Below are 23,060 nucleotides of genomic sequence, written 5' to 3'. Positions count from 1 at the left end.
TAGCCAGCTCATTATGACCGTAGAAGCAACCAAACAATTCCTACCTGGATACGTAATTCAGGAGGAATCAAGTGGATTCTTCAATTCTGTGGTCAGTGTTTGGCGTTAGTTCGATTCGCAACCTTTTTGTCGAGGGAGGGTCCTGCAGCGGACCGGTGTCCCTTAATTGATCCTTATCTTTATCTGCAAGTGAGAAAAGAAGGACCGGGCGCCCTTGTTTAGAAACACACCCGTTCGATAGTCTATGGGTTGCGCGGCTCGTCTTTTGACAGCACGTACCTGCTAATGTGTCAGCATGTTCCACTTCCTCATTCCATCAGTTAGTGTGAACGGCATACAGCTCCAACAGTCTCTCTAAGAGGCTCGCTGTTATGTAGCCAATCACGGGAGGAAAATTTTGAAAACCATCCGTGGTGCATTGTGGGACCTGTAGTTGGATTACCTGTGAGTGAACTTCAAAGTCTAGAAATTTCACTCATTGAGTTAAGGCCCGTATTGATGGTGTCAAAGCGGAGTATCAGGTACGCCTCTTTGCGCAGGAGTGCTTGCTCTATATTGGGCGATCTATGTTGTGGATCTAATCCAGACAAGACCGTCCATTTGAAGTCTGTTTCCTTGTGGCTGGCAGCTATAAAGTGCTCCACCATTGGGGCGTTCTGGACTTTTTTCTTTAGTCTCGAGCGGTGTTGCGTTATTCTGACATTTACTTGTTGGCAAGTTTTACCTATGTACAATTTGTTGCTCGCACACAAAATCCCGTAGATTACGTTTTTACTCTTACAGTTTGTATGTAAACTGTGTCTCCATTTGATGCCATTGTGGCAGAATTCATCTCCTTCTACAGCATTATGGCAGGCCACACAAGTACCACATTTGTGGTGGCCTGTCACCGGTTTCAGGTTCCATTTGGAAATGAGGTCACTCTTGGGTTTGTGTAGAGAGCTGTCAGCTCTGATGATTTGTTGTCCGACGCTTGGATTTTTCCTCATTGCAAAAATGGGTTTTTGCAAAGGGAATTCCATCCCCTCCAATAAATGCCAATTGCGTAAGATGATTTGGCGCCCCATAGGTAGTCACACAGACCAGTTTCTCCAATTCTTTTTTCTCCTTGATTGTTAGTAATTCTTCTCTGGGAGTGTATCGTGCTCTTTTCTTAGAGTGTTTTAAGAGTTTGTGGGGATATCCCCTTTTGGTAAGTTCTTGGCAGAAATTGTCCGCATGAGTATCAAACTCCTCAAGTTCAGAGCAATTGCGTCTGATACGCAATAGTTGGCCATAAGGGAGGTTCTGTTTTAAACACTGTGGATGGGCACTCTTGTAGTGTAAAATGGTGTTTTTGTCTGTTGCCTTTTTAAACAGAGTAGTGGTTACCCTATTTCCCTGAGTGCAGACGGCCACATCAAGAAACGTCATTTTTTGATTACTGTGGTTGATAGAAAATTTGATGTCGGGGTGTCTTGAGTTAAGCCATTCATGGAAGGCTATGAGCTCTGTCTGGCTCCCCTGCCACAGGAGCCAGACATCGTCAATATACCTTAACCATTGTATGATGTTTGTGCTGTAGGGGTTGTCTTTATGAATGAACTTTTCCTCGTATTGGGACATGTACAACACAGCCATTTCTGGTGCGTATGGACATCCCATGGCTGTACCTTTGATTTGGATGAAGAATTCATTTTCAAATTTAAAATAGTTGTTTTTGAGAGTGATGTGGGCCAGAGCTAAGATAAAGGCAGTTGGGACTCTATGTGGTCTTACACCTTGTTCTAAATACAATTCCATCACCTCAAGAGCCTCATCTTGAGGGATTTGAGTATATAACGAAGTGACATCTAACGTCACCATCAATTGTGTGTCAGAGTCGAAGGTCATGTCCTGGATTTTATTGATGAAGTCAATAGTATCTCTCAGATACGATTTGACTTCAGGCAAGAAAGGCTTCAAGAAGAAGTCTATATATTTTGACGCAGGCTCCAGGGCTGAGTCACAGCCGGAGACGATTGGTCTCCCTGGTGGTGTAGTGCTGTTTTTATGAACCTTTGGTAGGAAGTAAAGGACTGTTGTTCTGGGGGACTTTTTGTTTAGAAATTCATGCTCCTTTGGACCAAGGAATCCATTCTCTAGTGCCTCATTGGTGATTCGGGCAATTTTTTCTTGAATTTCTATTACTGGGTCATCTTTGACCACTCGGTACCATTCTCGATTATCCACGTGGGTCCTTCCTTCTGAGAGATACATGGGGCGAGGCCAAACCACCACTGCACCGCCCTTATCTGCCTGTTTAATTATGATAGATGGATCTGACTTCAAATCTTTTATAGCCTTAAGCTGACCCTTACTGATGTTATGATGAATATATGTTTTGCTCTTCTCCAATTTCGTTAAGGATGACAAGACAGCTTGTTCAAAAGCATACACCTGTTTAGGTATATTTGTAGTGGGCAGGAATTTCGATTTTACTCTTAGACCTGTAGTTTCGCTACTTGTAGTGGCCTCTGCACCAGCAAAATAGGTTTTGAGTCTAATCTTGCGACAAAAATCCAGCGCCTCAAGTTTGAGTTTGGTAAAATCTGTTTGTCGGTTAGGTACACATTTTAAACCTAAGTTTAGGATGGTACTCTCGTCTGCAGTGAGGGTTCTGTCTGAGAGGTTAATTATTGTGGATGTGTCTAGCTCTTGTAGTATCTGTTCCTTGTTCGCATTTCCCATGGTTCTTTGAAGCGGACGTTTTGCTGCCCGCCTCTTGCTAAAAAAGGTTGATTTGAGCCCTTTTTGTTTTGTGGGCCTTGGTTGGAATCACTAGAAGACCCGGACGAAGAGGTCGAAGAGAAGGTGGTGAATCTGGACCTCGACCTTCCCTGGTATGAGTTTAGGGCTCGTTTAGAGTCGATAGTGGTGTAATAGTCCTCTTTTAGGAATGGGTAAACTTGCTCTATTTTAAACGACTTGGAGTCTTTTTCAAATTGAGCAGTTTTGGTGGTAATGGTAGTGTCTTTAAAGGTTTGAATTTCTTTTTCAATTTTTTCCAACAAATTTTTGGCCTCTAGTTCAGTTTTATTGTCAGCGATCGTCTTCAGAACTGGCACATTGCAGTTGTTGCATGGAGAAAATTGACGCATCACCTCGACCGCGGGATCGACACCAACGCATCGTTCAGCTGCAACCCAGATCTCGCTGTTGCAACCAGGATCAAGGCACTTTTGTTTATCAGGCCTTTTGTGTGGTCCTTGTACCCAGCCCGCGTTCCATTGCGGTCAACCTGAACTCATGACTTTGCCCCAGTCAAGCGCAACCAGATAACCCAATAGGCGCTTATTGCTTCTAAGCACTATTTTCACAATTAATGTTTAAAAATCTATATCTTGACTTCTACTCATTAGATTTATGTTGTTTTCGTCTTGTTTACTTTAATAAATTAAGTTCTGTTTTTCTAAACCTGGTGTGGAGTCTTTTGTGTGATGTTTTCACAGGTTCACTGTTTGAAGCATTGCACAAATACTTTGCACACTGCTCTTTAGTTAAGCCTGACTGCTCTGTGGCAAGCTACTACAGGGTGGGCTCAGGGTAATTTAGGGTGTGTTTGTGACTTACCATAAATAGGATTGTGGTTACTGCTTGGACATGGTGCATACCTCTGCCAACCAGAAACCACATTTCTCAACTAAAAAAAATCTGTTTCTTCCACATTGTAATTTGTTATGCTAGAGAATAATGCTTGCAAAGGCGTGTTGACACTGTAACACATTTCAAATATTTAGACCCTTAGAAAGAGGTACACTGAAAAGGTTATAAGACACAGTAGCATGGCAACAACGACATGCTGCCTTATAAGACCTCTTTTGGCAGACTGTCTCTTTAGCATGTTGTTTCTGGTATGAGATGCCTCATTTATAGTTTTGTGTTTAGAGCTCGAGGCCACCTTTGGCCTATGGTGTTCAGCTCTGGATTTCACAATTTCACATCTGGAGTTTTATGTTCAGTTCCTTTGTTGTATTATGTCTTTTTTTGGAGTGGTCATCTCAAAATTGTGTCAAGTGCCTGAGGCTGTGTCTCCAGTATTATGCATATATATATATATATATATATATATATATATATATATATATATATATATATATATATATATATATATGCATAATACTGGAGACACAGCTATATATATATATATATATATATATATGTATATATATATATATATATAAATATATATATATATATGCATAATACTGGAGACACAGCTATATATATATATATATATATATATATATATATGTATATATATATATATATATATATAAATATATATATATATATGCATAATACTGGAGCCTGTCGATGCGTGACAGGCAGCAGCAGGGTGCAGACCTCGCAGCGCCACAACAGACAGCCAGAAGTCGAGCTCACAGAAAATCCAGACTCAGGTGAGTAGCAGGTTCAAAGCGTTTATTGGAAGGTACTATATTATGTTACATGAAATTGTAAAGCACGGTTAATCAACCGTGAGGGTATCCAGAAACAGAGTATGGTAGGCCTGAAGGGGAGGAGAAGCTCTTGCCTGTTTCGTCTGGAAGAGCCTGTCTTAAGGTTCCTGCAGACTTTTATGAGGAAGGGGGAGGTTTAGTGGTGCTTCGTGAAGTCGTTCCAGGTCTTGGCTGTGAGGTATGAGGAGGAGCGGCCTCCACTTCAGGTCTTCTTGAAGCAAGGGTGGTATGCTCTTGCCTGGGATGCAGATCAAAGGTGTGTGGTGGGTTCATAAAAGTTGAGGCAATGGTTGGCGCTGCTGGAGGTTTGGAGTCGGCGTAGGACATGGGCTGGGATTCCAATGTAGAGGGCATTTCCATAATCAAGTGTACTTGTGTTAAGAGCCTGGGTGACCATTCGTCTGGTGTGCAGTTGGATTCAGTTGAGAATCTTGCATAGAATTTGCAGGATGTGGAAGCATGATGAGGAGACAGCGCTGATCTGTCCGCTATATATATATCTCTCACCTGGCATTATGTGTTTACTTTTAAAGACACATTTGGAATATAGTCTTCAGCTCTAGGTGCTGCATCTGGAGTCTGTGTCAAGTTCTGAACGCCACATCTAGACTAAGTATATAGTTCGTCCGGTTCTGTGGATATACAGATGTGGTGTTCTGTCAGACTTTTCTGCAGTAATGTGTCCACTTCATTAGAACTGTCAGGGCCCTGGTGTCTTCCTTCGACAGTATTGTGAGATCAGCTTCCCCAGGCATGCCATGTACAATTGGCGGTGATGGGGTTTTCTACGCATCGCCAGAGCAACTGTGGAGTCTGTGGCATTGGGCACGCTGGAAGCACATGGGTGTATGGTCTACAGTTGCCCGAGGGTAGGGCCCTGACTGGGACGTCTGTCAAAAGAACCAGCATAAGTAACCCAGTGCTTCATAACTGGTACTTCTGGATGGCATGAAGACTGGGGTCTATGGTTCCTGTAGGACTGTTTGATGAACTATTGTCTATAAGAGAGTGGAATCTTCAATTTTCAGTAAATTCAAGACCCTGACTGGCTGATTCTTGAGGAAGAACAATGAGACTTTGCATCCATTCAGCTTGTAGACCTATTTAATTGCCAACACTTTGTGTTCTATCAGATATTTAATATCTTTGCCGCTGTTTCTGGTTATTGAATACATGTTTATGAGGGTGCCTTTGTTTTATTGTGTACAGTTTGTTCAGGAGTAGTCAACTGGAATTTTGTGTTCGCCTCTGGAATATTGTGTCTAGGTCTTGAAGCCTCATGGGTGTGATTGTGTTGACCACACAAATCTACATGTGGGTTATTGTGTCAAGCCTCATATGTGTACTGAATAGAAGTAATATTTGGTTTGTTGAGCCCAGTTCTGGAGGCCTCATCTAGATTTATTTCCAGTGCTGGATGTCACCTAGTGTGTATTGTGTACAGATAAGATGGCCTCATCCCATTTTATTTGTTCAATTCTGGCGGCCACATCTCGAGAGACGCATACAGCTTTGAAGGCCGCATTTAGAATGTTGTACCATGTTTGAAAGACCTTAACAGGCAAATTGTATTGTACTCTGGGGGTTTCATCTGTAATGTTTTGTCTGCTCCTGCACTTAAAACACTGTATAGAGATCTTAATGCCTTGTGTAGAAAATAGATCTATCGTTTATGCCACACCTGGCATATTACGTGACATCCGAAGGTCTCATATGAAGTAACATAGTCAGTTCATGAGAGTACTTTTGGAATTTGTGTAGTTTACAGTTCTGAATCTTCACATGGTGGACTGTGTGAGCTAGGGTAAGCGTTTTTGGAGAACTGTCTCTCTGTAAGCCACAGTTAATGTGCTGTGACCAGTTCTAGAGGCCTCATATCACTGATGTGCCTTGGTCTGGAGGCCTCATTTGGAGTACTGTGGGATGTTTTCTAGGTCACCTCTGTGATATTGTGCCTAATTCTGGAGGTGATTTCCTCCTGAGTTTTGCATTGACCAAGTTTAACGTTATTTAACACTCGGGCTTGCAAGCAAAGGAGCTTAATGACACAGTTATGGTAAACAAACACTATATAATAAAGAAGATGATGAATACGACTGCAGAACATTACTAAAATCAAAGATAGTTACAATATCATGAAAAGGGAAAGAACAACTACCTTTGGGTGCACATGCATGTGCCAAATGTAGAAAGGGTAGGGACACAGATTCATACAAGAACAGAAATTGGGATAGAAAAGTAATAGGATATCAGGATCACTGTAAGGGAGGGAAAGTCATTATTTTGCATAAGCCATGAAACCTGGATATATTGTGTGGAATGCTTGTCTTTAATACAGGGGCCATAGGTATTGGGACCTGATCCTGATACCAGCAGTTGTTTCATAACATTACACAAACATAACGTTTGGGACAAGGATAGTATTCCTGGAAAAGAAGTTGTCGAAAGAGGTTTTCAGACTTATTTATGGTGAAGCAGAACGCCTGTGCACAAAAACTGTGGTTCCCCCACCGCAATTAGAAGTGTGCGGAAAACTTGGTTTCCAACAGCAGATCCACTTCGAAAGGTGGATCAGTTGACCCAGCAGGCCATCTGTCACAGTACAGCTGGTTCACATTCGCGGTAGCACTACTCTATTGAGGGCAGGGCTAAACCATTGATTTCCCTTCCCAGATAACAACATGCAATGCATGGCGGGTAAGAGCAGGGAAAACAAACAGTGGGCTCCAAGTACAGGCAGAAAATCATTGATTTTAATTAAAAACTGTGTGTTTCTGTGAGAAAAACTAAAAGTCAGCAGTGATGATTTGGGTTCCCTCCTAAAGTTAAATTGACATCATTTGTCGGGGTTGGTGTCTGGGGTTTGGCCCAAGTGGATCGACTCCAATCTACTGATAAAACTTTTTTTAAATCTCTGGTGTCTCTTCCACAGATTACATACTACACATGGAGTAGGGCTTATCCTACATCACAGACGTAATCAGAGTAGCCCCGATTTAGTTGTGGCATTCCATCCGGCGTAAGGACACAGTGTCCTTAACCCAAAATATAATAAGGGACTGTCTGAGATTAGAAAATTATAAAAGGATCAGATGGTTAAACTTTGTCAAACTAGAACTCAACGCGATGGGGAATGAAATATTTATTTAAGGACCCAGCCGTCTGCAGACTGACGTCACGACAAAGGTTAGTGGATACATTTACATTGAAGGCTCAATATAATCGTAGGGAGAAGAACTATAAAGTCAGTTCACACCTATCAATTAGTTCTTTCCATCTTAGAGGGAGGATACTTCTATCTAGAGGATGTACCACTAGCGCAACATAAATTCATTTTATTGCATCTTCGCCTAAATGTGATTCCTTTTATGCTAGGGTTCCCAGCAAAAAGGTTTAACCACTCAGAGGTGTCCCTCTGTCCCTGCGATATGAACTCGCCTCAATCAGACCTCCATTTAATATTATTCTGTGAATTTTACCAGAGGGAAAGGAATACGTACATCATACCAATCCTAAAGCCCCACAATTTTAAACAATGTAGTTTGGCATTGTATTTTTTAAAATGACATCCCGACCCTCTAGTTTGTTTTGCAGTAGCATCATTTTTATGGACCTGTGTGAAAACAAGAAAGTCATTGGGATCTTAATTGGCCTTGGTGTTTACTGTTTTAGATTCCCTTTATTTTTTAACTATAACCTATTTGAACTTACATCTTAACTTGGTATCCGTGTATGTACATACTTAATTTTGTAATGAATTTATTATCTTTTAAATAATTTTTGTATTCCATGTCATAGCATACTGGTTATGGGTGTAACTCCAAGCTTTTTCCTGGTTTTATGTACTTTTATGATCTTATTTGATAATGGTCGAATAAAGTTTTCTGATCTGATCTGACTTCATTTGCCAGTTAAACGGATAAAGCAGGAGATGAAAGGAGTCCTGAATGATTTTCAGTTTGTGAGCCTTTCTTTTCAATTTCTTTTTCCCTGAGAGTCAACCAGTAATAAAGTGGACCTTAATCTTGTTTGACTCTGCTATTTGGATCCTCTTCAACTGCCTAACGATACAAAAACTGATTATATTGGTGCCACTTACCCCGTAAGCCACTCTAAAATTTTATTCCAGGAGTCCTCACAGGATTGATATATTTGTACCGTGGAAACACTGGTGATTATAATAACCCATGCGCCTTGAACTTATTTCCTGATCATCTTATTGCATGATGTTTTTTATGGTTGCTGATCGACTTAGAAGAAATATTAGAGTAACTCATTGAATGTGTGAATTCCTTAATGTTGTATAAGCACTTGGAAACTCTACTACTGCTTAGTTGTGAATTTAAACAGTAGAGTACCAAGGTCATCTGTTGTGGCATCTGAGTGTATATTTGGTGATGAAATTGTGTTAGATGTTGTTTTTTTTTCTAGAGTGTTATGTTCATCTCGGGTGAAGTTGTGTGTTTCAATATTGACAAAAATATAAATAGCATGTCCCAAATATTGTTTATAAAAATATTGTCCTATTTTCTTTGTTTTTTTAAAATTTCTTTATTGCATTTCAATAGGAAAAAACATCGATATATAATCACAATCCCTCTCAAAGACCCCCCTCCCCCCCATCTGACATCGCGGACGACCGCAGTAGACACAGTCTCATAACGTCTTTTTGATAAGTAGTATACACAGTCATTTAGCCAACAACCCTTAACCAGGCAGGCGGCATTTCACCACATCTGGTTATACAGTGCTAGTAAGAGACTCTCCATCTGTTTCACAACCGTCACACAAAGAAAGTTTTGAGTTCTGGTCCAGTCTTTTCCGTCTGCATGTCTCCCCATACCCTATGCTTGTGTGGGTCCATCTGTGTTGTTTTTGTTCGCTAAATATGTGTGGTATAAGCCCCAGAAATGTTTCGGCCTACTGGTAGGGGGTTGTAGTTCGCTATAGTGTTCAGATTGTATACAGCAGTAGAGCATGTCATGCATCCAACGTTTTGGTGTTGGCAGTGGGCCCTTCATCCAACAGCAAGCCAGCACTCGGCAAGCCATCAGCAGGCCCATGTCAACTAGTCGTCTAACCGCCCTCGTAGCTTTTTAGTGTACCCTAACAGAGCCACTATGGGATCTGGCGTTATCTCAACCTCCGTCAGCTCGCTTATGTCCGCAAATATCTTCTCCCAGAAATCCCAAACGCCTGGACACTGCCAGGCAAGATGTAAAAAGTCAGCGTCTGGGGCGCTACATCTCTCGCAGCGTGCCGAGTCCCGCAAACCATATCTGCAGAGTCGAGCAGGAGTGTAAAACACTTGGTTTAAGAACTTGAAGTGAACTAGTCAATGTCTGCCATTGAGTGAGACTTTCTTAGTTATAGTGCAGCAGTAGCGCCATGTATCATCGTCCAATATCATGTCCAAGTCAGTCTGCCACGCTAGTCGTGCCTTAGTGTATGGGTACCGCGTGCTCGTCTGAGTGAGCTTGTATAGACTAGACAGTAGGCCCTTAGGCGAAGCAGTTTTAATTACATGTGAAAGCTCTGGAACCTCAGGGGGTTCCGCCATGTCCCCGCCCAGTATGTCACCTAAAGCGCTGCGCACTCTATGGAACTGAAATCGCGTCAGTAGCGGGGGCGTTTCGCTGGTACCCAATGCCTGCTCCTATGTCTTTGGCACCCCGTCAGTAAACAAATCGCCCGCTGTCGTTATGTTCAGTTTGTGCAAGGCGCTAACCACCCCTTTCTCCGTGAGCGGTGGCAGCCACCTAGCCCAGTCGACTGGCATCGCAGGCGAGTACAGCAATGCACCATTTTGCATCTGCAAGAGGCTGTGCCATGCATGATTAGTGGCAGTTAAAGAGTCCAGCACGCCCGTTCTACGGTCTAGTGGTCTGAAGATTGTGTGGTGGAGCGTGTCCGGTTGTGCAAAAAAGGTCTCCATTCGAACATGTGGTATGTTCCTGTCCCCATGCAGCCAAGTGTGTAAATGTGACGCCTGTGCTACTCTGTAGTATGCCTCCAAGTCCGGGGCACCAAGCGCGCCCATTGAGTAAGGCATAGTGAGTGTCGCCCATCGGACACGGGGTTGTCCGCCCGCCCATGCTAGCTTTGTCATCTGTTGTTGTAGTCGTGCAAAAAACGATTTAGGAAGGACAATTGGTAAGGTCATTAACAAGAACAAGAATCTGGGGAGCACAACCATTTTCATTATAGATATACGTCCCATTAAGGACAGGGGGAGTTTGCTCCAATGAAGCACGTCATCTTCCAGCTTACTAACTGCAGTTCCATAGTTGGCTCTAAAGAGGATTTCCGCATCCGTGTGCAAATGTATCCCCAAATAACGGACCGTATCCGTGGTCCACTGGAGGGGGTATTCCATTTGCGCTTTCTGCGTGATCGGCGTGAGTGGAAAAGCGAGCGACTTGGTCCAGTTGACCCATAGGCCGGAGAGCGCTCTAAAGTGGACCACCTCCCTGAGAACTGATGATAAGTTGTTATCAGGGTCGCGAACGTACAGCAAGGTGTCATCTGCGTACATCGACACAATAATACTGTAGCTCGGGAATCCAATGCCCTCGTTCCCATGGTATTCCCGCAAGGCGCATGCCAGCGGTTCAGCCACCAGGGCATATAGGAGGGGCGAGAGGGGGCACCCCTGCCTAGTTCCTCTGCTAATGGGAAAGGGGTCCGTGACCAGGTGTCACATACGAAGCCTCGCCTTCGGCTCATGGTACAACGCCCCTAGCATTTGTAGAAATGGCTGTCCGAGGCCCATACGCTGCAGTACTATACGCATGAAGGGCCACTCTATGGAATCAAAGGCTTTCTCCATATCAAGGAAGACAGCCAGTGCCTTCCTATCTGGCCTAACATGCTGGATCACACCCAGGACCGTGCGTATGTTGTCGACTAGGTTCCTGCCAGGGACGAACCCTGCCTGTTCCGGGGCTACCAGCCCATCAACAAGCAGGGCCAATCGAGTGGCCAGAACCTTGGCAAATAGTTTGGTATCAACATTTAGCAGCAACAGAGGTCTGTATGAGCTGCACTCGTCGTGTGGCTTTCCCGGTTTCAATATGGTTACCGAAAGAGCCTCCCTCATAGAATGCGGCATGCTACCCTCTACACATATGTCGTCAAAGAGGGTCGAAAGGTATGGAAGTAGGTGGTCCTTAAAGGCTTTGTAGAAGCCTGCCGTTAGTCCGTCAGCTCCCGGTGCGCTGCTCGATTTCATACTAGCAAGCGCTTCTAGAATCTCATCCTTTTCTATAGGATTCATGAGGAATTCCCTATCGGAGTCAGCTAGGGTGGGGATGTCTATGTGACTTAAATAGTCTGTGATTTCCTCTTCCATATCGCCGACTTTAGAGGAGTAGAGATCCGAGTAGTAACCTTTAAAGATCTCGTCGATTTCTCTATCATCTGTAGTCGGTTATCCCGCAGCGGTATTCACAAGGGTGATGTGTTGGCGCCGCCGCGATCCCTTCATAAGGTTGGCCAGCACCGCGCTCCCCCTCCCCATATATCCGAGCTCAGGTGTATTTGCTCATGTGTTTGACCTCTCTGTCCGCTTCCTCATGATACTCCACCAGCAGGGTCTTAATGTTTGCACTCACAATGTCGTCCGCAAGATCTCTTTGTCTATGCTCCAACTCCTCTAGTTGTTTTTCAAGGTCCGACAACCTCCCCCTTATAGCCTTAAGTATGCCCGAGTGCTTTGACATCATAACTCCTCGGATATAGACCTTGAAGGCCTCCCAGACCACCTGGAAGCTCTCAACCGAGCCTATGTTCTTTTCGGAAAAATGTGTCTATGGCCTCAGCCAACTCTCCCCTAAACACTGGGTCCAGTAGAGAGTTAGGCGGGAACCTCCATGTGATTGGCGGTATGGATTTGCCTGGGATGTTAAGTTCCAGTAGCACAGTTGAGTGGTCAGATAGTGTTCTGGGCAAGACTCTGCAGTCTCTTGCTCGGTCTAAGAGTGAGGAGGAGGCAAGCCAGTAGTCTATCCTAGTATGGACGTTATGGTATGCAGAATAGTGCGTGTACCCTCCCTGTTGAGGATTACCGGACTGCCACACATCCGCCATGCCCAGGCAAGTTATTTCGTTCTGCAGCTCCAAAGCTGCCGTTGTAGGTCTGCGAGGAGGGCCAGTTGACCTGTCCAATGTCGGGTTCAAGGTGAGGTTGAAGTCTCCCCCCAATAATAGCAAGTTCCTTTGGTCAAGTCGTTTGATCTTGGCAGCTAGAGCCTTGTAGAATTCTGGCGAGTCAAAGTTGGGACCATATGTATTGACAACGGTAAAGTCCGCAGCAGGGCTGTGACATCTAGATATAGCATATCTGCCATCAGCATCTATTTCCAGCGTTTGAATCTGCAATTTGGACTTAGGGTTATCCCATGTCAAAACCCCTCTAGAGCTAGTAGTGAACCCCGCAGCTGAGATGTTACCCTCCAACCCTCTGCTTCTAAGCATGTGACTGTGCGCGGGAAGATGTGTCTCCTGAAGCAGGGCTATGTCTATGCGCTGGCGCTGCAAGTAGCTGAGGACCTTCCTGACTTTGCGATGGTCGTTCAGGCCACGAACGTTCCAAGTGATAGCTGTTAGTCTAGGTGTGCGTGTTGTATCCCCGTCTGTGGTGGTGTTAGCCATTATGTCTTATTATTGTGCAAAAATGAGGCACTCTTCTATCTGTGTAAGCCATGGTCATAAAGTGCAAAGTCAGATTAAGCAATTCCCCAATAGTCACAGAACAAACTCCCACCAAACATTTCAATTCGGTTTGTAATTCCCCAAGAACTCCTCCAACCCCCTCTCACAGCAGACCAACCCCAACTTGTCCCAGCATGACTATGTCCCCCTCCCAATACTCCCCAAGCATACTCAGAAAAACCCTGAAGGGGGCCAACATTGCACTCCGCGCGGGGGCCGAGGTTGCCAGGTGTAATAGCCGTAACTTCAGGCGGTACCTGCGCAATCATCGCCCCCGCCGCCAACGCCAAAGGAGATTATCCCAGTGTGAGCCATCAGGGTATTAAGTGACTATTAAAAAATATTTACAGGTTTGCGTACCCGCCGCCCAGAATGCTTCATGCTATTTCTAGTGTGTGAGCTGCGCTAGTTTGCAATTTGCATATGGCGGCAGAGCAGGTGTGCGTGCTCCAAGCGCAGCAACAACAGGCAAATCAAAACAGTCTCACCAATATGTCGAATCATTGGATCTCTCATGGCCCCTCCCTCAGAGGCTCGGGTATTGTGCGCTCAGGTGCTAGAGAGCTCCATGCAGCGGCGCCAAGTCACAGGCCCGGATCAGGGCGCATCTCGAACAGTCATGGCCCTACATGAAGCATTGCAGCCATTCCATGTAACTGTGCTAGTCCTGTTTCTCCAGTTGGCTGCAGGGTTCCCCATCGCTGTTCTGACTCCTAGGGCTACCCCTGTGTTCCTTTGTCCAAACCTTCAATGCCTTGTGGAGGTCCTTAGGATCCGTGAAGATGTGCGAGTGTCCCTGCCGATTAATTCTCAATTTAGCTGGATAGAGCATGGCGTAGTCCAGCCCGAGGTCGCGGAGTTGTCTCTTGTACGGAGCAAAGTGTCTTCGTTCTTCTTGCACCTTCGCAGTGAAGTCCGGATACAAAGGGATGTCAGATCCCTCGAATTGCAGTGTCTTTTTCTCTCGGGCTATTCGCAGGGCTGTGTCTCTGTCTCTGTAGTTTAGGAGCTTGGCAATGATAGGTCTCGGGGTGCGTCCGGCTTCGGGCGCGGGCCCAGCGTGCGGTGCGCCCTCTCCACTATGAACATCGGCGAGAATGCGTCAGCTCCCAGCAGCGTGGTCAGCAGCTTCTCAACGAAAAGCTCCATCTTCCCTGTTTGAGTAGTCTCCGACACTCCAGTGATTCGTATGTTCGATCTGCGGGAACGGGCCTCCAAATCCTCCGATTTGTCTTGGATGACCTGCAGTATCCTGTCATGCTGCTTTCGGACTTTGTCCTGTTCCCAATGTGCCTCTTCCACTTCCGTTATGCGTCTCTCCGCCATGATTAGTCGCTCAGCGTGTTTGTCAACTCTTTCCGACATGCGGTCCATTCGGTAGGAGAGGGCATCGATTTTAGAGCCCAGCGATGTTATGGTGTCTTGGAGGCCCTTTTCCATCGTTACCAATAGGGCTTTAATATCTGCGTAAAACGAGCTTTCCGCCCCTCTAGCCTGTGGGTTGGACTCCATGTCCTGTGTTTCCGGGGCCTTAGTGCGGCGTTGTTCGAAGGGTAGCTTGGTTTGGGTTTTGTCTCCCTTGCCCATACTGCACTCAATTCACAGGGTAACTCCTGGCGCAATCTCCCGCAGTGTCCCAGCTATATGGCGCCGTGAGATCAGTTAGACCGCCCTCTGGTCAATCGTTACCAGGCAGGCTCAGGCCCAAGGGGCACTGTCTGGCCACCCCCCCTGGGCTGTTCTCGCTGCAGATGCAGTGCCGAGGAGCTTCCCTACTGCCATGTCCCCAGACCTGCACCAGGGTATGCCACAAATAATCCACCAAGGCGGGCCTCACTCACCGCCCGCGTTCGTGTATCGCCATCCGTTTGCTCCTCTATGCAGTGTGGGTTCCCCAAGCCTCCGTCTGCACCTATGCTCCCAGGGATCCCACAGTCCCGCTTTAGGGGCCGTGCGTTGTCCGTTCCCAAACTTCGGGCACCCCAGGATATGTGCGCAAGTTCCAGCGGTGTAGTCGGGACACCGCGTGTCTCCGCTATGCAGGGGGGGGGGGTGGCCACTGGGTCTCGGCTCATCCAGATCTCAGGTCTCTGAGTCGCATCGTCAATCACGGAGCCTCAATCCGGCCGATGGGGGCTCTCCCTGCAGGTGGTGGAGCTTCGTAGGTCGTGAGGACACAGCCCGCTACTCCCTAGGGTCGCAGTGGCTTTCACCGGGCTCCTGCAGCTCTTCGCCCCCTACCGGGCCGACGCCACTCTGGTCCGCCGCACGTCGCAGCCCGCACATCGGCCGATGTGCTAAATTCAGATCGGGGATTAGCGGCCCAGGGCCTCGCCACGCAGCTACCGGCTGCTCGCGGTGCTGCATCCCGGAATGGCCCCAGCTCCACTCGCACCTGGCAGCGGATGTCTCCGGGCGTGTGTGCACACCACTGTGTCCCCTCAGGCTCCGCGTGGGCAGGATAATTAACGAATTGTACATGCGATGACGCGGATCTTCGAGATCAACCATCCACCATCGGCGCTGGCAAGCTCCGCCCCCCCCATATTGTCCTATTTTCTATTAATAACAACAATAGGGTAATATTATTGTCAACAATATTTAGGACACAAAAGATATTTAGTCCATAATCTGGTATTATACCCTATTTTGTACTTTAGTGTTGAGATCGAGAGGTCTGATTTTTCGAGTTGACTCTAATGCTCAAAACTAGATCTGGAATATTTGTGTCAAATTCTTGATGCCTTGTCATGAATAGTTCCACTACTTTTATATGTAAAATCTGGTGTATTAGTCCAGATCGTAAAACCACAACTGAGATAGCATCTAGTTCAACAAACCACACTTCAAGAATTGCATTCAGTTCTCGAGAGCAGAACTAGGTTGGTGCCTTGTTATGAACATTGGTACTTCTGTCATTGTTTCATTGGTTAAATCTGGCACATTGTGTCCAGTTTTTGATAACACAGGTGATATAGTACCTACTTCAGGAAGCCACACTTCAAATATTGCATTCGGTTCTGGAGCCCATATCTCCAGTGTTGTCAGTCACGGCCGCTGCAGGTAAGCATTGTGGGGGTGGTGGAGTCGACAGAGGGTGGCTTTATTTATTTATTTTCCCTATTCCATTGTCTGTTGCCTCCCTCCCCTCACCCTTGCGCCCCGCTCCCACCACCTTTACCTGCACCAGCCGCGACTGAGTGTTGTGTTGATTCTAGAGGTCTCAACTGGAGTCTGGAGTCTAGTTCTTCAGGTCTTTTCTGTGGTACTAAATGCATTGCTGCAAAAATAATCAGATATGTTGTGCTCAGCTGAGGAGACATCATGGGGTGTAGGATGATCAATTACGCTGAACACATCTATCATTTTTTGTACAGTTTTGGAGTCCTCTTCTGAAGTGTTATATCCAGTTCCAGAGGTCTCATCTTGAGTATTTTTAATGCTTTTCAAGAACACCTCGAGCATGGTAGGCCCCATTCTGGAGGCCTTGTCTAGTGCCCACCCCAACTATTGTGTTCAGTCTGAAGGTTTCTCCTGCAGCATTCTAAGCAGTTCTGAAGCCCACCTCTGTGATATCGTGTCTACTTCTGTTGGCCACATCTCACGATTTGTGACAAGTACTGTTGGGCTCATCTGAAACTTTGTACTGAGATCTTGAGCCCTCATTTTGAACATAATCTAGTGGGTAAAGCCGCATCCTAAGAATGTGTCACACTGTCAAATGTCATCTGGAGCATTGACACTGCGTGACGAGGTGTTAGAAGTCCCATCTGGTATGTTTTGTATGCTTCTGGTAACCAACACTGATGAATTAGGTTGTGTTTTCAGGAAGTGATGATGGGTTCATTTATTGTTTAATTTGTGCATGCAGGTGCGAGGGTATGTTCAGTAGAGACCGTGTAGGGAAGGGTTAGGATGTAAGTGGATGGATGATTATTGTGGAGTAAGTTAAAGGGTGGGTGACAGTACACTTTCCATTGGGTGCATAGATGGATGGATGAGTGAGGGGATGTGTGAGTGAATAGATTGAGAAGTGATTGGAAGGATGAATAAATATGGGTGAACTAATTGGCGATTGGATGAATGAGCTTTTGAATGATATGTGGGTATATCGATAAATTACTGTCTTGAAATTGGTTAAGTGTTATGTAAAATTGCATTTATCGTGATGGATAAGTTTGTACGAATAGATAGGTGAAAAGGTAGGTGGATGCAAATGGGTGGGTTAGTGGGTGGATGAATGAATGAGTGACTGAAGGGGGGTTTCTGGATGATGATATGCATGGTTGGTAAATGAGCATTTGAATGAGGAGCTGCCGAGATGTCTGGGTCACAAGGTGCACAAATATGGTAGGAAAAAGTTGGATACATTGTGAATTTGTGTTTGGCAGAATGTGTGGGTAAGGCTATGTGTGCAGATGAATGAGGGATTTGTGTGGATGGAAAATGTGTATGAATGGAAAATGCATGTGAATGGCGAATGCATGTGATAAGAAGGGTGACAGCAATCTACATGCTGACGTAGTCGGCATTTTGAGTGTGAATGGAATGATTATGGATCAGTTATCAGTTACTGTGGGTGAATCTGCTCATGTATGTGTGGACCAATGTAGGTGTGTGGATGAATATTTTGGGTGGATATCTAGTGATGTGTGTACATTGGGACATGTGGGTGGATGTATGTGTGAGTAGATGTGTAAATATGTAAGAGGGTATCAGAAACTCTGAAAGAATTTGGTACGAAAATCTTACACCCCAAAAATCATTCTGGATCTCTTTCTTCCCCCTCCCTCATTTAAGTGGCAGAGGGGCCCAGGTTAATTTATGCGGATGGCACACTTGGGTGGCAGAGTTCTTTGCCTCCGCCCCCCCTCCCCCCCCCCCCCCCCCCTTGGAGTACTGCGTCAATACTTTGAGATTGCCACCTGCCTGGCAGAGACCTGCTTGCCGAAAGGGCTTAAAGTGGAAACTGTCCGTCATGGGTGGTGCCCATTTGATCAAATGGAAGCTACCCCCCTACCCCCTTTTGATTATGGGTATCCAATCAGTGGTTTGCAACTTCAATACAGGTTGCAAGCCTTTGATACAGTTTCAAGGAAGGGGGATGCCTCTTTCATCCCCCTTCTATCTTTCAAATAGTGCTGTGGACATTGCAAGTAGCTAATCCATGTGTGCCTCATAATGTTCTTTGGTGCATTGTGACTGAGGGTTTTCCTTTTGCTCAGTCTGCAATTTTGTTAACTGGACGCTTTGCAAGTGCAAACCCGTTTCATACATCAGGCCTTTTGTGTTGTAACTTAAAGTCAAAAAACATTGCTACCAAAATATTGAAAGGTACGTTTAAGAGGCACAATTGTCCAACATGTCCATTACCTACATCGGTCAGGAGTTCAAATGAATATTGTCTTTAAATTTTGCCCTAAAAAATTGATAATTTGTCTCACTTTACTCAGTGTCCCTGACGAGAACTCAGTGTCTGAAGACAGGAGCCCATCTGCGTCATCAGAAGAGCGAGATTCCGGCCTCTTCCTCCTGCGAAAGGACAGTGAACGTCGAGCAATTCTTTATAAGATTCTAAAGGAAGAACAAGATAAAGTCACTTCAAACTTGCAGGAATGCCTTGCACAGGTAAACAAGAGAAGCACCATAAAGTGGGGTTTTGGTTTTACCTATAAAAGGTTTTGCAGGAAAGGGAGTGTCAAGAAATACATTTGAAAGAGATTGCAATGGGTGAGGAAGTGACACATTTCTCAAATCTTTACTTTACACAACCACTCTTCCTAACTCTTTTTGGAATGGAATGGAATGGAAGGGTATTTATAGAGCACATGGCTACCCGGAGGCCTCCCAGCGCTAAGGTCACCGACACAAGGAGCCAGGGGACTAGGGAAAGAGCAAGGTCTTAAGTTGCTTCCGGAAAGCCATGTGGTCCGACATTGCGCATATGTGGAGGGGAAGTGAATTTCAGAGTTTGGAGGCATTATAGGAGAAAGGTCTGCCACCACTCCTGGATCTTTTGATTTTAGTAATCTCTACCAGATGAAGATTATCTAATCTGAGGTTCCTACTGGCTTTATAAGGATGAATCATGGTGGTGATCGTGGGTGGGCTGAGGCCTTGCAGTGCTTTATGAACGAGGCACAGAGCCGTAAACCTGATCCGCTCTTGAACCGGTAGCCAGTGGAGGGTATGGAGGGCCGGTCTGGCCGACAGCCTATTGGAGGTTCCGGTCAGCAGTCTTGCTGCGCTGTTTTGGAGTTTCCTGACTGCGGCGATGGGAGCACCTAGGTACAGTGCGTTTCCGTAGTCCAATCTGGAGAGTATTAGAGATTGGACCATTACTTTCTTAGCCGCCGGGGGAAGGTGGGGCAGGACCTTTCGTGACAAAGCCTCTTCCTTGGACACCACTAGCTGCCTTTACCTCTGAACAAATTAGAAAAGAGTGGGGAACCTAATATACCCTTGCAGGCTTGGGCGATAAAGTTTTAAAGAAAAAGAAGTTTGCCTACAACGGATTTTGTTTATCTAAAGTATTGTACTATTGCTTTGTAAACAATGTTTTTTGAAGGTCACACCCTAAAAGTGGTGGACAGCAGATTTAATCAAGACAATAAATCTAAACTTTACATATAAAGACAACTATTAGTTGGTGATATAACTAATCATGAACGGGCGAGAGAATATATTTCAAAAAGTCATATATTTAATATATGTTCTATAAACTTGATCAGGGAAAACAAGAAATAGAACAGCAACTCAACATAGTTTGTCAGGTGACATCTGTTAACCTATACAATACACTATGTTAACATCTTCTCAAAACAATTTCAAACAATCAATGTTAAAAAGAGGAAGATGACGTCCTGTCAGGTCACTAGGTCTGGCTGGGACCCTCAGCTGGAGGCTGACCTGGCAAGAGCTACTGTGTGCTGGGCCTGTGTGGTTTGATCGTGGCCGCTGACAGATCGTGGCTGCCTGGACCCTCGGAGCTGCACGCAGGCCCTGCCTGATCCACGCTTGGTCCCGACCTTCAGGCATCACCCAAGGTGGATGGCCTGTGGCCCTCCTCTGGTGTGCCCATGACGTACTCCCCCCTGGGTGTTGGGGGCCTCGACTGTTACAACCAGAAAGACAGTAGAGGCAGGAGGCCCAGCCAGCTGAGCGGGTGAATGCGCAGGGCACCAGAGTTACCAGACCCTCCTGTAGGAAACTGCATTTTGTATACAGTATTGCCACTAGGTGGTTATACACTACAGAGTCCAGGGGTTCCCCAAAAGTGTACAGGGCTCAATGTAGAACCCAAAGTGCTCTATTAGTGGTAGTGTGGTCGAGCAGTCTTAGTCCTAACACAGAAGAGTGTAAGACTTTTATTACCCAACATTGACCAATAATGGACACACGACTCAAAAAGGAGATCCAAACCAATTTTAGATAAACATATTTTGTTTGTATTTTATTTTAAGACCAAGATCTTTGCAATAAGGTAAGTACAACTTTAAATAAAAGTACTTTCACTTTCAAAATAAGACACTTAACAATATTTTTGAAGCAGTTCAATGTTATCCTATGGGGAAAACAATAATGTGGTTTAACAGGGAAGTACCACACTTACAAATCTAGTCTTCGGGCCCAAAGGTCAGCAAGGAACAAGGCTCAGGTGAGGACCAATAATGCATCACCAGCGGCACAGGGTCGGCCGGGTACTGAGGTCAAAGTCAGAGTTCGGCCATGTGTTTCATGGAGACTAGGGGTGCCTGACCCGACGCTGCTTGTAGATAAGTGGATTGGTTGCAGGGGCCAAGCTCTGGGGGCTAGCGCAGGACAGAGGGGGCAACAAAGCAGCACCAAACATATACCACCAGCGGCATAGGGGTGGCCGGGTGCAGGGTGCAAAATCAGTATTGGGCACACACAAGCCCCATCCACACTTTGGGAGGCTTTTAAGGTGGTAATACTGGGTGCCTGCATTGCTAAACAATTTGATGTCCTCAAGGCTATTAGGGTCATCCTGATCAGACTTGAAGGAGATATCCGAGATCTGGAACAACAATGTTTTCTATCTAATGACACTGATATTTTAGCCTAACTCTCAGAATTCCAAGAGAAAGCTTTCTACACCGCCGTGCTCAGGCCATAAGATATGGGAAGGTTGATTGCCCAAGCAAGACACTTGCAAATATTCTGCACACCCCTCGCACCACCGCCTATGTCACAGAACTCCTAAATGCTAAGGCCAAATCTGTGATCTCCACAACTGAAATGCTTGATTTCATGACCTCCTTCTATGCCCTCATCATACTCTGTGACACCTACTCTGGGCCCAACCACATTATCTGATTACTTTGACATCATTTAGCTGCTTTGGCTTGATCATGCAGATCAAGCCGATCTAGATTCTCCCATTACAATTGAAGAAATGAAATAAAACAAGTCATTAGGAGACTCACTGGTGATAAAGTGCCTGACCTCGATGGGCTCATGTAGAAAAGTGGGTTTCTGTTGCAGTAACCCCCCATTTTTTTGCCAGACTACTGATGCACTTTGACTTGATGTGCCCTGGGTCCCTGGCAATCAGGTTCCCAGGGCCTGTGTTCTTTTCCCAAAACTAACCCATTTGGCATCTCTAGCCACAGGTCACCCCCTGGTGAATGGTACCAATCAATCAATCAATCAGTGACACTTATAAAGCGCGCTACATACCCGTAGGGTCTCAAGGCGCTGGGGGGGGGGGGGGGGGGTGGGGGGTGCCGCTACTGCTCGAACAGCCAGGTCTTCAGCTTCTTCCTGAAGGAGAGGTGGTCTTGGGTCAGGCGCAGGTCGGTCGGGAGGGAGTTCCAGGTCTTGGCGGCCAGGTAGGAGAAGGACCTTCCTCCTGTAGTCGCTCTTCGGATGCGGGGGACGGCGGCGAGGGCGTGGTTGGCTGATCGGAGGTGGCGTTTGGGAGCGTAGAAGTTGACTCGTCTGTTGAGGTAGCTCGGGCCTTGGTCGTGTAGGGCCTTGTGTGCGTGGGTGAGGAGGCGGAAGGTGATTCTTTTGTTGACGGGGAGCCAGTGGAGGTCTCTCAGATGTCCGGAGATGTGGCTGGTTCGTGGGATGTCGAGGATGAGTCTGGCTGAGGCGTTCTGGATCCGCTGGAGTCTCTTCTGGAGCTTGGCGGTGGTACCGGCATAGAGGGCATTGCCGTAGTCCAGTCGGCTGGTGACGAGGGCCTGGGTGACGGTCTTCCTGGTCTCGTGGGGATCCACCAGAAGATCTTCCGTAGCATGCGTAGGATGTTGAAGCACGCCGAGGAGACGCTGTTGACTTGCCTGGTCATGGAGAGGGAGGAGTCCAGGATGAAGCCCAGGTTTCGTGCATGGTCTGTCGGTTTGGGTGCGGTGCCCAGGGCGGGAGGCCACCAGGAGTCGTCCCAGGCGGAGGGTGAGGAGCCCAGGATGAGGACCTCCGTCTTGTCCGAGTTCAGTTTCAGGCGGCTGGTTGTCATCCACTCGGCTACCTCAGGTACCCAGGGCACTGTGAACCAGGGAAGACCTCTAAGGGCTGCAGCACTTATTGTGCCACCCTTAGAGGCCCTGTACCATTACACACACTGCCTTTGAAGCCTGCGTGTTTTGGTGTGCCATGCCTACAACCCACTGCCCTGGCATAAATCAGTCACCCATCTAGCTGGGTACCCTATACCAGTGGTGACAGGTGCCCGAGCCTTGTACCCCTACAGTGTCTAAGTCCATTCTTAGACAGTGTAAGTGCAGTGCTGCCATCTTAGAGATGGCCCCTGAAAAGTGACCAGCCTCTGGTGGGCTCCCTGACTGGTACACATCAGCCTGCCACCACAACATGTTTCTGGACCCCTAGGTTGGGAACCTT

The 23,060-nt window shown here is 46.2% G+C and overlaps 1 protein-coding gene across 4 annotated transcripts in view; it reads left to right on the top strand.

Moving 5' to 3' along the window:
* MAP3K15 (mitogen-activated protein kinase kinase kinase 15) overlaps positions 1–23,060 on the top strand; it is a 1,281,486-nt gene that overhangs the window by 1,064,985 nt on the left and 193,441 nt on the right. For all 4 annotated transcript variants that reach the window (XM_086934586.1, XM_086934588.1, XM_086934587.1 and 1 more), the window contains one exon: positions 18,647–18,821. In XM_086934586.1, the coding sequence (XP_086790712.1) occupies positions 18,647–18,821 (175 nt within the window). The remainder of the gene's footprint in view (positions 1–18,646; positions 18,822–23,060) is intronic.

This window comes from Lissotriton vulgaris, chromosome 8 (genome assembly GCF_964263255.1).
Source record: "Lissotriton vulgaris chromosome 8, aLisVul1.2, whole genome shotgun sequence".
Lineage (NCBI taxonomy): Eukaryota > Metazoa > Chordata > Amphibia > Caudata > Salamandridae > Lissotriton > Lissotriton vulgaris.
This window is presented reverse-complemented; position numbering and strand designations above follow the sequence as displayed.